General features: G+C 38.5%; 1 protein-coding gene across 21 annotated transcripts in view; it reads right to left on the reverse strand.

Annotated features, from left to right (window-relative positions):
* Window positions 1–12,500, reverse strand: part of MEP-1 (zinc finger protein MEP-1) — a 43,411-nt gene that overhangs the window by 20,538 nt on the left and 10,373 nt on the right. For 10 of the 21 annotated variants that reach the window (XM_086533935.1, XM_086533932.1, XM_043020260.2 and 7 more), the window contains exons 3-7: window positions 11,599–12,500; window positions 5,125–5,406; window positions 3,666–3,821; window positions 734–1,416; window positions 12–159 (exon numbers count right to left, since the gene is read on the reverse strand). The exon at window positions 11,599–12,500 is cut by the window's right edge and continues 93 nt beyond it. In XM_086533935.1, coding sequence (XP_086390061.1) covers window positions 12–159; window positions 734–1,416; window positions 3,666–3,821; window positions 5,125–5,406; window positions 11,599–12,500 — 2,171 coding nt within the window. The remainder of the gene's footprint in view (window positions 1–11; window positions 160–733; window positions 1,417–3,665; window positions 3,822–5,124; window positions 5,407–11,598) is intronic. The other 11 variants (XM_086533938.1, XM_086533934.1, XM_043020261.2 and 8 more) reach the window with 4 other exon arrangements.

The following is a 12,500-nucleotide window of genomic DNA, read 5'->3' on the forward strand; positions in this document are numbered from 1 at the left end:
CAAAGACTCACAATGCCTTCCTTGGACGGAGAAGTCTTCATCTTTTCCAGCTTCTTCTTCTGCATTCTGAGGAGGTCTGACTGGAGGAATTCCTGCGCTTGGTTGAGGCCGAGGTCCAGGAAGAACTTGCCGAGGGAGCTACGGTAGTAGGGCTCCCATCTGCCGAAGAGGAGGGGTAAGGGATGGGGGAGGGGAAGGGTGTGATTAGCAATGTTGTTCACTCGAGAATTATTGTAAAAAGTTTACCATGAAAAAAGGCAAGATTGAGACATTCCTGTGATAAATGATCAACTTGAGAATAAACATTGTTGAAAACTGACTTGACTTGAGTACAACCCTGCAACATTAGTTATACCATCAACTTGTGCAAGGCAATTGATTCCGAAGTACTGACATTAACAAAAAATTGACTGGATAATATAAAATAATCTAAAAAAATTCCATACTTTACAAAAGGGATCCAGGAAAATTATTAACCTGGGAAAAATCAATGCACTTGACTTTACACTAATGACCCTCAGGATAGCCATGACGTTAAAATGATACTAAGGACTGTAAGACATCTTCAACATGGGAATAAGGAGCCTATTAAATAATACTTACATCTAGGATAACAATTACTATTAAAACAGATAAACATGATTATAAGGAATAACTGAAGAACAATTTTGAACACTGACTGATTAGCTGTTACTGATTGCAAAGAACAATAAAGAAAAAAAGAAAAACTCACTTTCCCAAGTAGCTCAGGTCTTCTTCCTTCTTCTCCTTCTCCTTCTCCTTCTCCTTCTCCTTCTCCTTTTCCTTTTCCTCTCCTCCTTCCTTGCTTTTGTTCTCCTTGTTTTCGTCGTGCTTGCGTGCGTTCTCCTTCTCGTCTTTGGCTTTCTCTTCCTTCACCTCTGGCTTGGCTGTCTCCTCCTTCTTCTCCTTTTCTTTCTCCTTCTCCTCTTTTGTCTGGTCTTTTGCCTTTACCTCTTCCTCCTCCTTCTTTGGCTTCTTGTCGTCTGTGTCCTTGTCTGCGTCCTTCTCATTCTCCTTCTCCTCCTCCTCCTCCTTCTTCTTCTCCTTTTCCTTTTCCTCCTTCTTCTCCTTTTCCTTCACTTCTCCATTCTCCTTCTTGGCATCTTTCTCATCCACGTCCATCTTCTCTTCCTTGTCCTTGTCGCTCTCTTTGTTCTCCTTCTCTTCCTCCTTGTCACTTCCGTCGGTCTTCTCTTCCTCCTCTTTCTTCTCCTCTCCACCTTCTTCCTTCTTCTTCGCATCCTCTTCCGCTTTCAGCTTCTCCTTCTCCGCCCGCTCCTCTTCCTGTTTCTTCTTCTCCTCTTCTGCTTTTCTCTTCTCCTCCTCTTCCTTCTCCTTCTTCTCAAACTCCTCCAAATCCTTGTTAATCCTCTTGAGGAATTTTTGGATAGGCTCCTGAATTGGGTACAAGAGAGAGAAAGAGGGAGTGAGGGAGTGAGGAAGTGAGAGCAAGAGAGAGGAACAGAGAGAGGGAGAGAGAAGATTAAAAGGGGTCTCAGACATGGTTTAAGTACAAAATTCAGGCAAAAGATAATATCTGTGATAATAATGATGCTAAGAATGATAGTGGTGGCATCGATTCCATAAAAACGTTCAGCAACGGCTGTGACAGTGACACAAAAAAAGGCTTTTCACCACGCAACCAAATCCCAAATTCTCCAAAAAAATGAAGCTTGGACAAGCATCCCTTAATGAACTGATTCAAAGAAGCCTGTCTAAAGAAGAACAACTTCGCTCAATCCTACTCCTGCTGCAGTGAATCCTTCGAGACTTCCGTGTACATCTCTTTCCATATAAATCCCTCTTTCCTGATGGCTCTATACTAACAAATAGGAATACAATTCTGTAACTTTATAGAATCTCTCTTCAATGTAAAGGAAACCAGAAAATTGGGTTTGAATGTAAACAACTTTGTCTAGCCAAGAAAAATCTGATATTCCCTTCTAATTCATTTCATTACAGTTCTCTATTATGCTAGGCCTTTCCAATTGCAAAAGTTAATGTACATTCAATGTACAGCAATACCTAAATTATAGCCAAAGAGAAGCCTACACGCTTTTCTACTTCGATTTTTGAAATGGTGGATCAAAACTGAAGACCCTATTTCCTATTACGCAAACATTAAGGATATTCGTGAACCCTTCCACTGATTAGCTTAATCAAACCCCTCATAATTCTCTTTCAAGTAATTCTTTTTAGGAATATAGCATGTATGTTTATCGCTCATGTTAAGGCCAATAGATAGTTAAAATGAAATAGAGAACAGTTATGGAATACTTTGCATATGTTTACTGCTTAGTAACCATGAATCCTAACAGTAGTATACAAGTACTTCAAGTCTATTTACTAAGTCTAAATTATCAGTAAGGAGAGAAAACCAATTGAATACAAGAAGATCAACTTGTCTATTTACTGTACATGTCAACTATACACATGACACTAAAATTAATCAAAAGAAAAGAAAAGAAAAGGTTGGGAGAGTAATTTCCAATTCATCATGTTCAACAAGTGACTGAGAAGTCTTCGTGTTGGATCTTCCTCTCTCGACTATGGACAGAGGAAAGGAAGAGAGAACTAAGGAAGAACTTTTAATTTCTGGCTAAAAAAATAGAAAACAGAAAGGCCTTTCCCCGATTCCACTACTGCCGAGACACACTAAACTCCCGGCATCAACAAGAAGCTACGAGAGACAAGGGTCCATTTTCCGACACCAACACCGACGTCTGCGTTGGTGGCGGTACGTGGATGGTTTAGCGTGTCAGATGAGAGCGAGTACTAAAAGACCGAGCAAAGAAAACAACGGCTATCGAGCGAGTTGCCGTTGATGCTTGGAAAACCGTAAACATGCATTCGTGAAGTACAACCCGGGAAGAAATTTGTGATGACGCGGTAGCTGGTCGTTTCTCCAGTGCTACACACACGCACACAAATGCACACACACACAAAACAGGGTATCCAGGGCCGTTATTAGAATATAAGTGGGAGGAGGAAAGAAGAAAAAAAGAGAGAAAAAAACAAAAACACAAGACCATACAATCCATTATACCACATTATGTCCAAACTACAAGAAAGAGAGAAAGATCAACTGCAGTTAGCTCTTCTCATGATAAGACAATAATTGTAAAACTAAGAGAGAGAGAGGAACTAAAAGACTACGTTCTCTGAAGACCAAAATCAACTCCGGTAATACGAATGGTTCATCGATCAAGGCATGCCTGTGCTTTGTTCTCATGCACTGATTTGGACAGACTGGCCTTAGCAGTGTATTCAGACCCCAAGTCATTCTTCTTGCCAGATAACAGAATATGAACATACTCATATGTAGTTATAAATATATGTATATATATACTTATTTCTCTTTAAATGTCATACTGGTTTTCATTACCAACAGGCCAAAAACAAAACACAAGGGTCCAAAATCAACCAGAAAAGTGAATCCAAACAAAATAAAGAGAGAAAGAGATTGAGAGAGAGAGAGAGAAAATGAATGAAAATATGAAAACAAATATTCTAGAAATCCAAGGAAAAGAACAAACAGAACCAAAAATAGAGGGGGAGAGGAAAAAACTAAAAAAACGAAAACAAACCAAACAGGAATACCGAGCCCATGCAAGTACCGCCACCCGGGAGCCGCTCTGTCTTACCTTGGGTTTCCCCTCCATGACGTAGGGCACAATAAATGAAGGCGCCTCAATCACGTAAGCGTCGTCCTGCAAATGACCTAAACTGTTGTAATATTGCTGGAGCTGAGCCAGATGCTGCGAGTTCATAGGGACCTGCCCGCCCTGAGCCAACAGCACCTGCAAGAGGCGGGGCAGGGGTAGTACACGGTTAGGGTCGCATGTTCTGGCAGTCATCGCATCGGCTCGCGTGTCATAAAGATAGGGGGGAGGGGAGGAGGCAGGGGTGGGGGGGAGAGTTGTGGGGAGGGAGGGAGGGAGGGAGAGTGTGGAAGAGTGGAGGCATGGAAAGGGCTCGTTCGTTCACTGCCGAGCTGGACTCCAACAGCCAGCCAACCACCAAGCACTGAGGCACGGAGGCACGGAGGCGTTCGGAGCATTTATTTTTTTCTCAAGCAGTGAAGGACAGTTATAGATGGTGGGGAAGGGGAGGGAGGGAGGGGGGGATGGGGGAACTACAAACTATACCTAACTATAGGCTAAAAATAGATGGTATACAGGAGAGAAATTTACATTCATGTAAATAATCCTCAATTAACATGTTTCTGAAACATGATTTCACTGATAACCATTGAATATTACCATTCCTAGGGAAAACAATATACATATTCTCAAGATCTCTATTGTAACTACTTCAGTCTTATAGAATAATAATTCTTACTTCTAAAAAAAAATGTGTTTGTTTGTGTGTTTGTGTGTGTGTTTGTGTGAGTGTGTTTGTTTGTGTGTTTATGTGTGTGTGTTTGTTTGTGTTTGTTTGTTTGTGTATGTTTGTTTGTTTGTGTGTGTGTGTGTGTGTGTGTGTGTGTGTGTGTGTGTGTGTGTGTGTGTGTGTGTGTGTGTGTGTGTGTGTGTGTGTGTGTGTGTGTGTGTGTGTGTGTGTGTGTGTGTGCGTGTGTGCGTGCGCACACGCGCGTGTGCATGTGCGTGCAAGTGTATGAGTGAGTGTGAGTGTGAGAGTGTGGGAGTGAGTGAGTGAGAGTGTGAGAGTGTTAGAGAGTGAGTGTGTGAATGTGTGTGTGTTTTGCGTTTCTGTACCGGTAAGAGTGCACAGGGCTGTCCACACTGTACTGAACTGCCTTAGCGTCAGCTTGCATGTCTTAATATACATGTTCGTCTTGAAAAGTGTGTGCATCTCTATGTATATGCATCTCAATGTGTATATGTCTCACCATCCAAGCACATATGTCCATACACACATACATACATACGTCCATACATATATACATTCGTACGTCCATACATATATACATTCGTACGTCCATACACACACGCACACACACACACACACACACACACACACACACACACACACACACACACACACACACACACACACACACACACACACACACACACACACACACACACACAATCGTATCAGACAGGCCGACTAACCGACCCAGCCTGGCTGTGCACTGACCTGCTGGAGGGCTGTGATGTAGGCAGACTGCAAGCCCTGTGCCGGCACCCCCCCAGTGATGGCCTGAATGGCCGTCTGGATGTTGACATTAGACACGGTAGGGGTGTGCGGGGACGAGGTCTGTGTCACTGTGGACACTGGGGTGCTCGTGGACTGGGCCACGGCAGCTGCCAGGTTGCCCTGGTTCTTCAGCAGGGTGTTGGTGTCAATGATGATTACGTTGGGGTCCTTCTTGACCTGCAGGGAGGGAGGCGAGGCTTTATTGTCACGTCCGTGGAGTGTCTGTGTTTGAAACATATGTCTGTGTTAATAAGGGAATTATAAAGCCGGTCATTCTGTCAACCTACGATCAAGTATAAAAATGATGAGGTTCCTTTAATGTGATGAAAGTAAGTAGAATCTCTTCTTTGGCAATAATTAAGAGTCTAAATAATAAACAGTCACATCGGTATTGTGCACACGCTCACTGGCTTAGAGTCAGTGCTGAAAAAATTGACAAAATATCAAAACTAGCATCAGTCTGGTTATGAGAACCTCTTCTTTTTTCACACTTGACCAAAACATAATATAACCAATATAATCATATCATAAAAATATAAACATATTCACAATATCAGAAAATAATAACCATCATTGATAATTCACATCTATTATTACACAGAACAAGAGAAAACATCAATAAGATCAGGAATAGGAGCAACAACCACCCAAAATCCCCCCCCCTCCCACCTATATCCAAGAGTCTAAAGCTGCACATCAATCTCAGTATCGGACACCGAGGGAACCCCTGCGAATGGAGATTTTTTCCTTCTATTCTCGTGTAACAGCAATCTTTCAATAGATAAATATAGAACAAAAAAAAAAAAAAAAAGAAGTCTATGCTCACATACTACTTCCAACAGTATTGATAAATAGGGAGGAGACCAATTAATAAGGAAAAAATCCACAAAGTAAATATAGCAATGTCTAAATTTGGAATGACTCTAAATCCATCCTTTCACATTCCTCTCACTATACACAATGGGTGAAGCTTTTTCCTCATTCTTTCAAAGGTGAAAGCAATATTCAAGCAAGCTTATTGAAATGAATTCATCAACACATGAACAAAAGCAAGTGTAAATAGATTAAAAAAAAAAGTAAATAAATAAAAGTATCACATAAATAAAACAAAACTTAAATCAATAAAGACAGATACAAATAAAAAAAAATATCAAAAAAACAAGTATAAGGAAGAAATTTTCTTTCCAAAATAACATACAAACACATTTACCTTTGTCTATCATGTGAACAGGTGAACAGGTGTCAAAATAATAAAATAACTGCCGACTTTACACATCTTATAAATACACTAACAAGTATTTTGAGTCTTTCTTATTTACCATCTGCCCTCTCACACAAAAAGGTATGCAGCTCATTTCCTTGATCAAAACACACTAATAAATTTGTGATGCATTGAAAATTCAACTTAGGATGAGACATTTACTTGACTTTCCTGGACTCTAAATAGATAAATAAAGAGATAGATAGATAAATAAATAAATAAATAAATAAATAAATAAATAAATCTAAATAAATAAATCTACCTCTGAAAGAAATACGATAGCAATAAAATCTCTCCTTACATAATTTCTAGAGACTTGAAACTTGTCAGATATGTCAGATGGGAGATTTGATGCAATATGATGCGGCTGCATTTGCAAGTTGCAACAACAATGAGGCAAGACATTAGCTTTCAAGGTATGGAAACAATCAAGGCACATAAGACCTATTTCAAGACATGAAGACCTTGACATAGCCGAGAGATAAATATTTCCACGAGTTCCATTTTTGACGTGTCCAAAACTTGTGTGTGCAAAGGATCTGGCGAACCCATCTCCGGGAGGTTGAAGAGGACAAGAAAATATCACGTAACCTACTTTAAAGACCTAGACTTTTGCTTTCATCCTCTAATACTTTCCACGCTTCCTTTATATTATATGAGACTCCTTTCTACCCTATCACAGACTTTGCCTAACAGCATACTCAGCACTTACAAAAAAAAGTTAAGTTGGAAAGGTAAACTTGTTACTACAAGAGTTAAACATGTTCCTATCAACATTCCCACACAACATGTATTAACATATACTTGAGTTCCCACCAAGAGGAGTTCGTCTGTGCATTTCCTCCTTGTTTTTCCACACTTTAAAACTTAGTACTTACTACTAATAAGTCAATGACACTGGTGTCATTACTCCCATTGTATATTACCTTCTCAAAAACAGTAATAACAGTATTGATAATGAAACCAACCATAAAAAAAACAACTGTAAAAACTACGATAATGATAATACCAGTAATGATAAAGATAAGGATGATGATAATTGCAGTAACAGTGTACGTAAAGAATGCCAAACACTCGCCCACGTTGATAAGATGGCAGGAAAAAATTGGACCCACGAAATAGTTTCCATAAACCAGAATAATTATCAACACAAACTTGATAACAAATATCTAGCCCTAGAAAAAAAAGGATCCTCTTTTCACTTAACATTGTGTGCAACCAAGGATAATCATATATTAAAATAATAATAATAATAATAATAACAAAACGGCACACTTCACTAATTTATAAATGGCATTTGTTCTTGATCACTATTTTTTTAATCATTTGCTAAATACAATAAGATTAACTTTCAGATGAAAAATATGTTTATTTCCATGTGACCCATTGGTTATCTTTATCAAAAAGATTTTGATAGGTATATGCCAGTTTATTCTTATAAAGAGTTTGCATATTTCTTTACTGGCAGTTTTATCAGATTACTTTCCTTTTCCCTTTTCCTTCTTAAAATATATTTGTAATTCATATTTTTCTTAAGAAATTAACAATCTAATGCTCACACACAATTAATTAATAGTTAATCTTAATAAATCAGTTCTGTAAGCTCTAAAAATTAGTCCAAGTACAAAAAGGATTCATGGAAACCTTCCATCAGCTGATTGGCCAGCTGATCACAATCAAAAACAACTCAATGACTTTCTCCATGCAATAGCAACATTTAGTCATAAATAAGACTTATATTTCTTTGAATGCCCTTCTCACTTATAAAACTCCAATATATTACTAGCAACTGTAATAAACATTCAGATAATATCTTCTCAATAGAGATTTCTCCCTTGATTCATATAAAACCACAAACATCATCAACATTTTCTTTTATTGTGGACTGAGAAACCAATTCATAACAATATGCATTTCAAAGCCCACAGCAAAAGCCTCAGACTTTCCAACATACATTCAATCCATAATAAATGAAAAAGGCAAAGAGGCAGAACCTGTAGGCTGAAGTTTAACCAGGGTTATCTGATGGTATTCAGAAGGGGCGTCAGTCAGTAACCTATAATCTTCTATGATTAAAAAATCTGTATCTCCAAGTTGTGAGAGCATTCTTTGAGAGACATGTATAACAATTGCATGACTATAGATTAGTTCTTACCTTTAGCAAAAATTGTTAAAGGTGTTCCTTATTTTTATAATCTATATAAAAAAAAAAATAATAAGTAGGCCTATATCAACTCTTTGTGCTTCCAAATGTAACTGTAGTAACTAGTATCATCCACAAAAACCTACTTGATAATAAAACCTACCTATTAATTTTCACCACATTGATAACAAACAATTAAAAGCTTACTAAAACTGAACAAAAGAGATTTTGAAGAGGGGAAAAGAAGTACTAAATAACAACCACAGAAAATAAAACAGCTGTTGTGAAAAGACAATCCCATGTGAATTAATACCCCACATTCACAATGGAACCCTGAATGAACACCCTCTGATCCATTACTCTAAAGACATTATTCCATCTCCATTAAGGCATTACTCACAAAATTATCATCCCTCTTTCATCCATAGCACTATTACAAATGGTGACATCACCCTACTCTCCTCCCCTCCTCCTCTCCCTCTCCCTCTCCCTTTCCTTCCTCCTCTCCCTCCTCCTCCCCCTCTCCCTCCTTAGCTATGACTCACAATAATTATAATGAATAACGAATAATGAATAATGAATTACTATTATGTTCCAGTAGCAGTAACTATACTAATAACAATAATGGTAGTAATGAGAGTAATCTTTTACTATAATTGTAAAAAAAAAAAAAAGAATGAAAATGACATTTACTTAGCAACAGTAAAAATAATAAAGTAATAGGAACAATAATGTGAATAATGAGAAACAGCAAATCACAAATTCAAAATCATTAAAATCATTAAAAAAAAATAACACTAGAAACAATAAAAAACACAAACAAACAAACACGAAACCGACCGAGGTAAGACGCTGCTCAAAGCAAGCGGCAAGAACTGTACAATAAACATTACATGCTACTGTAAAATAAACGGGCAAATCCATCCATTTAATTTTTCTTAGAGTAATCAACATTATATAGCTTATTCTATTTCTAATCTCATCATTGTTAACAAGAGTCAAATCCATTTCAATCTTTATATCTTTAATCAAGTCAAAACAAGACCTCAACTGCAAATAAAGTTAATTGACTGGATGCAATTACAAATTCTGAACAATGTGTGCAAGTATGCTAATCATTGATGATTCTGACTGTAACAATAATAATAATAACAATTAAAATAATAACTATGTGAAATTGGTGCAAATAGGTCCAACACTAAAACATTATAGTAATGAGCTATGCTGCCTATTACCATTCTACTACCCAAATGCTATGACCACTACTAACAATGATTATAATAACAATAATAATAATCATCATAATAATAATCATCACAATAATAACATCACCCATCAAAATATGTCTTTATGTTATATGACCTGTTTTCAGTCAACCCTATTTCTATAGAGATTCTGAATTAATCGTGGGCAAAGGCATGAGATCATAATGACAGTGGTTGTTGTTTTGATGATGATGATGATGATGATGATGATGATGGTGGTGGTGGTTATGGTGGTGGTGGTGGTAGCAACAACAAAAATAAGTATATATGCACTTTCAGCATCAACAGGTTAAGAGCACCAATGTGATCATTATTAGACAAATATTTATAAAAAAGAGGGACTGACAATAATAATGATAATGTTGATATCACTAATAGGTTGCAACTAGTTACACCCAACAACAATGGTGGTGGTGGTGGTCATGATGATAAAAGCTCAAAGATTGCAAATAGCAATAGAAACAACAAAGACAACAGGATTAATGATAACAATTGCAACAGCCACATCAGATATAACCAACAGTTAAAATGTAAGAAAGATAATAACATTTACAACAGTAATGGTAATATGACAACTATGCTGAAGTTTTATATTATACATAAATATAAAAACAAATTTATACAACTTGACAATAACCATAACAATACCAAAAACATTTAGAATATTAAGAAAAGGCAATGATAATCAAAGTAATATCATGAGGAAAAACAATAGTATTGATATAAAAGTATAAAAGTAATAACAATGATGATGATGATGATGATGATGATGATGATGATGATGATGATGATGATGATGATGATGATGATTACTAATCCTCAAGAACAGGATTAATAATACCAAATAATAACAATAAATCAATAAAAATAAATATAATATGGACAATAATAATAATAAAAATAATAATGAAATGAAAAACTATATCACCAACAAAAACAAATAAGAATATATTCACAATAACAACAACGGCAATAACAATAACAATAACATCAACGAAACAACAAGAAGAAGCCATCCCCACAAACCATCCCCAGAAATGAAGAGAAAGTTTACCTGCCGATGATTAAATTCACAATTTAAAAGTTACAAAGTTACGAGGCCTCCCCAGAGCGTCAAGGCTGAGGGGAGGATAAACAGCAAATGCCTCCGTGATCAAGTTATGGGTTATGAACCCTTGATGTCCTATTGTGGGGTCTTTCGGGATACAAGTAGAATGTTTGCGCACTCGTAAGACTCGCGCGTGAACAGAGACAGACAGACAGACAGACAGCTAGGCATGCACACATTTATGAACACTGAAAAGATTCATCCAATTAACTCGATCTTCAATCTGACTCAGTCACTTACTCTTTTTGACCAGCTGAGTCACTCTACTTCTATTCCCTTCCTCTCTGATTCCCTCCCTCCTTCATTCCCTCCCTCTCTCATTCATTCATTTAGTCAGTCAATCAGTCACTCTCTCAACTCCCCCACTCCACCAATCAACTCATATGACCTTAAACAACTTAATGAAGAGGATTTGAGTAACTTTGTTTACTCTCCAGAGATAAACCCCTCGGTTGATGAACCTTATGGTTGCATGACTAATCAACTCCTCTTCCTGATTTGGTCCCCTCCCCCCCTCTACACCTCCCCCTTCTCTATTCTTAGCTCCCTTCCCAACCCAATAAGAAAAAAAGAAAAAAAAAAAGAAGAAAGAAAAAGAAGACATTAACAACGACAACAACGGTGCTATTTTCCTTACCTCCTTCTTGTCCTTCTGTTGGGCTTTCTTGACGTCAGCATCGCTGATGGCGAGGGGATCGCTCTCCTCGATCATCTCGATGTCGCTGCTGTCGTCCTTGATCACCTCCTCCGTGATCTTGATGTCGTCATCGTCCTCCGTGTACTTCTTGGGGGTCTTGCGCACCCGCAGTTGCCGGGTTGCCGAGGGCTCCTCCTTCACCTCCTCCACGTCCTTGGAGCTCTTGTCCTTCTTGGCTTCCTTCTTGTCTTTGGCGTTCTCCTTGTTGCTACTGCTGCCACCCCCACCACCCCCACCGCCCCCGCTGTCACTTTTGCTGGACTCTTTCTTCTTGTCTGCACTCGCGTCACTCTTTCCCTCTCCCTTTTCCTTTTCCTTCTCCTTCTCCTTCTCCTTCTTCTCCTCCTCCTGCTCTCCTTCCTTCTTCTCCTTCTTATCCTTGTCCGCCGATTTTTCCTCGGCTTTGTCTTTGCTCACCTCACTGTCCCCCTCCACCTCCATGGCCTCCTCCTCCTCCTCTTTCTCCTGGCCCTCCTTCTCACTCTTCTCCTTGTTCTGCCCTTCCCCACCCTCTTTATCGTCATCTTTCTGTGCCCCTTTCTTCCCTTCACTCCCTTCCACCTCTTTCTTTCCCTCAGCCTCTTTGGTCTGTCCTTCCTCTTTCTTCTCCTCCTTTTCCACCTCCTTATCCTTCTCCTCCTTCTCCTCCTCTATTTTGTCCACCTCCATCTTTTCGTCTTCCTTAGCCTCCTTTTCCTTTTCTCTGTCTCCTTCTTTCTGTTTCTTCTTCCTTTTCTCCGCCTCCTCCTCTTCCTCCTCCATCACATGATCATTCTCTTTACTGTCCCCGTTCTGTTCCACTTCACTCACTGTTTCCTCCTCCTTCGCTACGTCTCCATTTA

This window comes from Penaeus japonicus, unplaced genomic scaffold (genome assembly GCF_977035675.1).
Source record: "Penaeus japonicus unplaced genomic scaffold, GWHDUDI00000001_assembly GWHDUDI00000040, whole genome shotgun sequence".
Taxonomy (NCBI): Eukaryota; Metazoa; Arthropoda; class Malacostraca; order Decapoda; family Penaeidae; genus Penaeus; species Penaeus japonicus.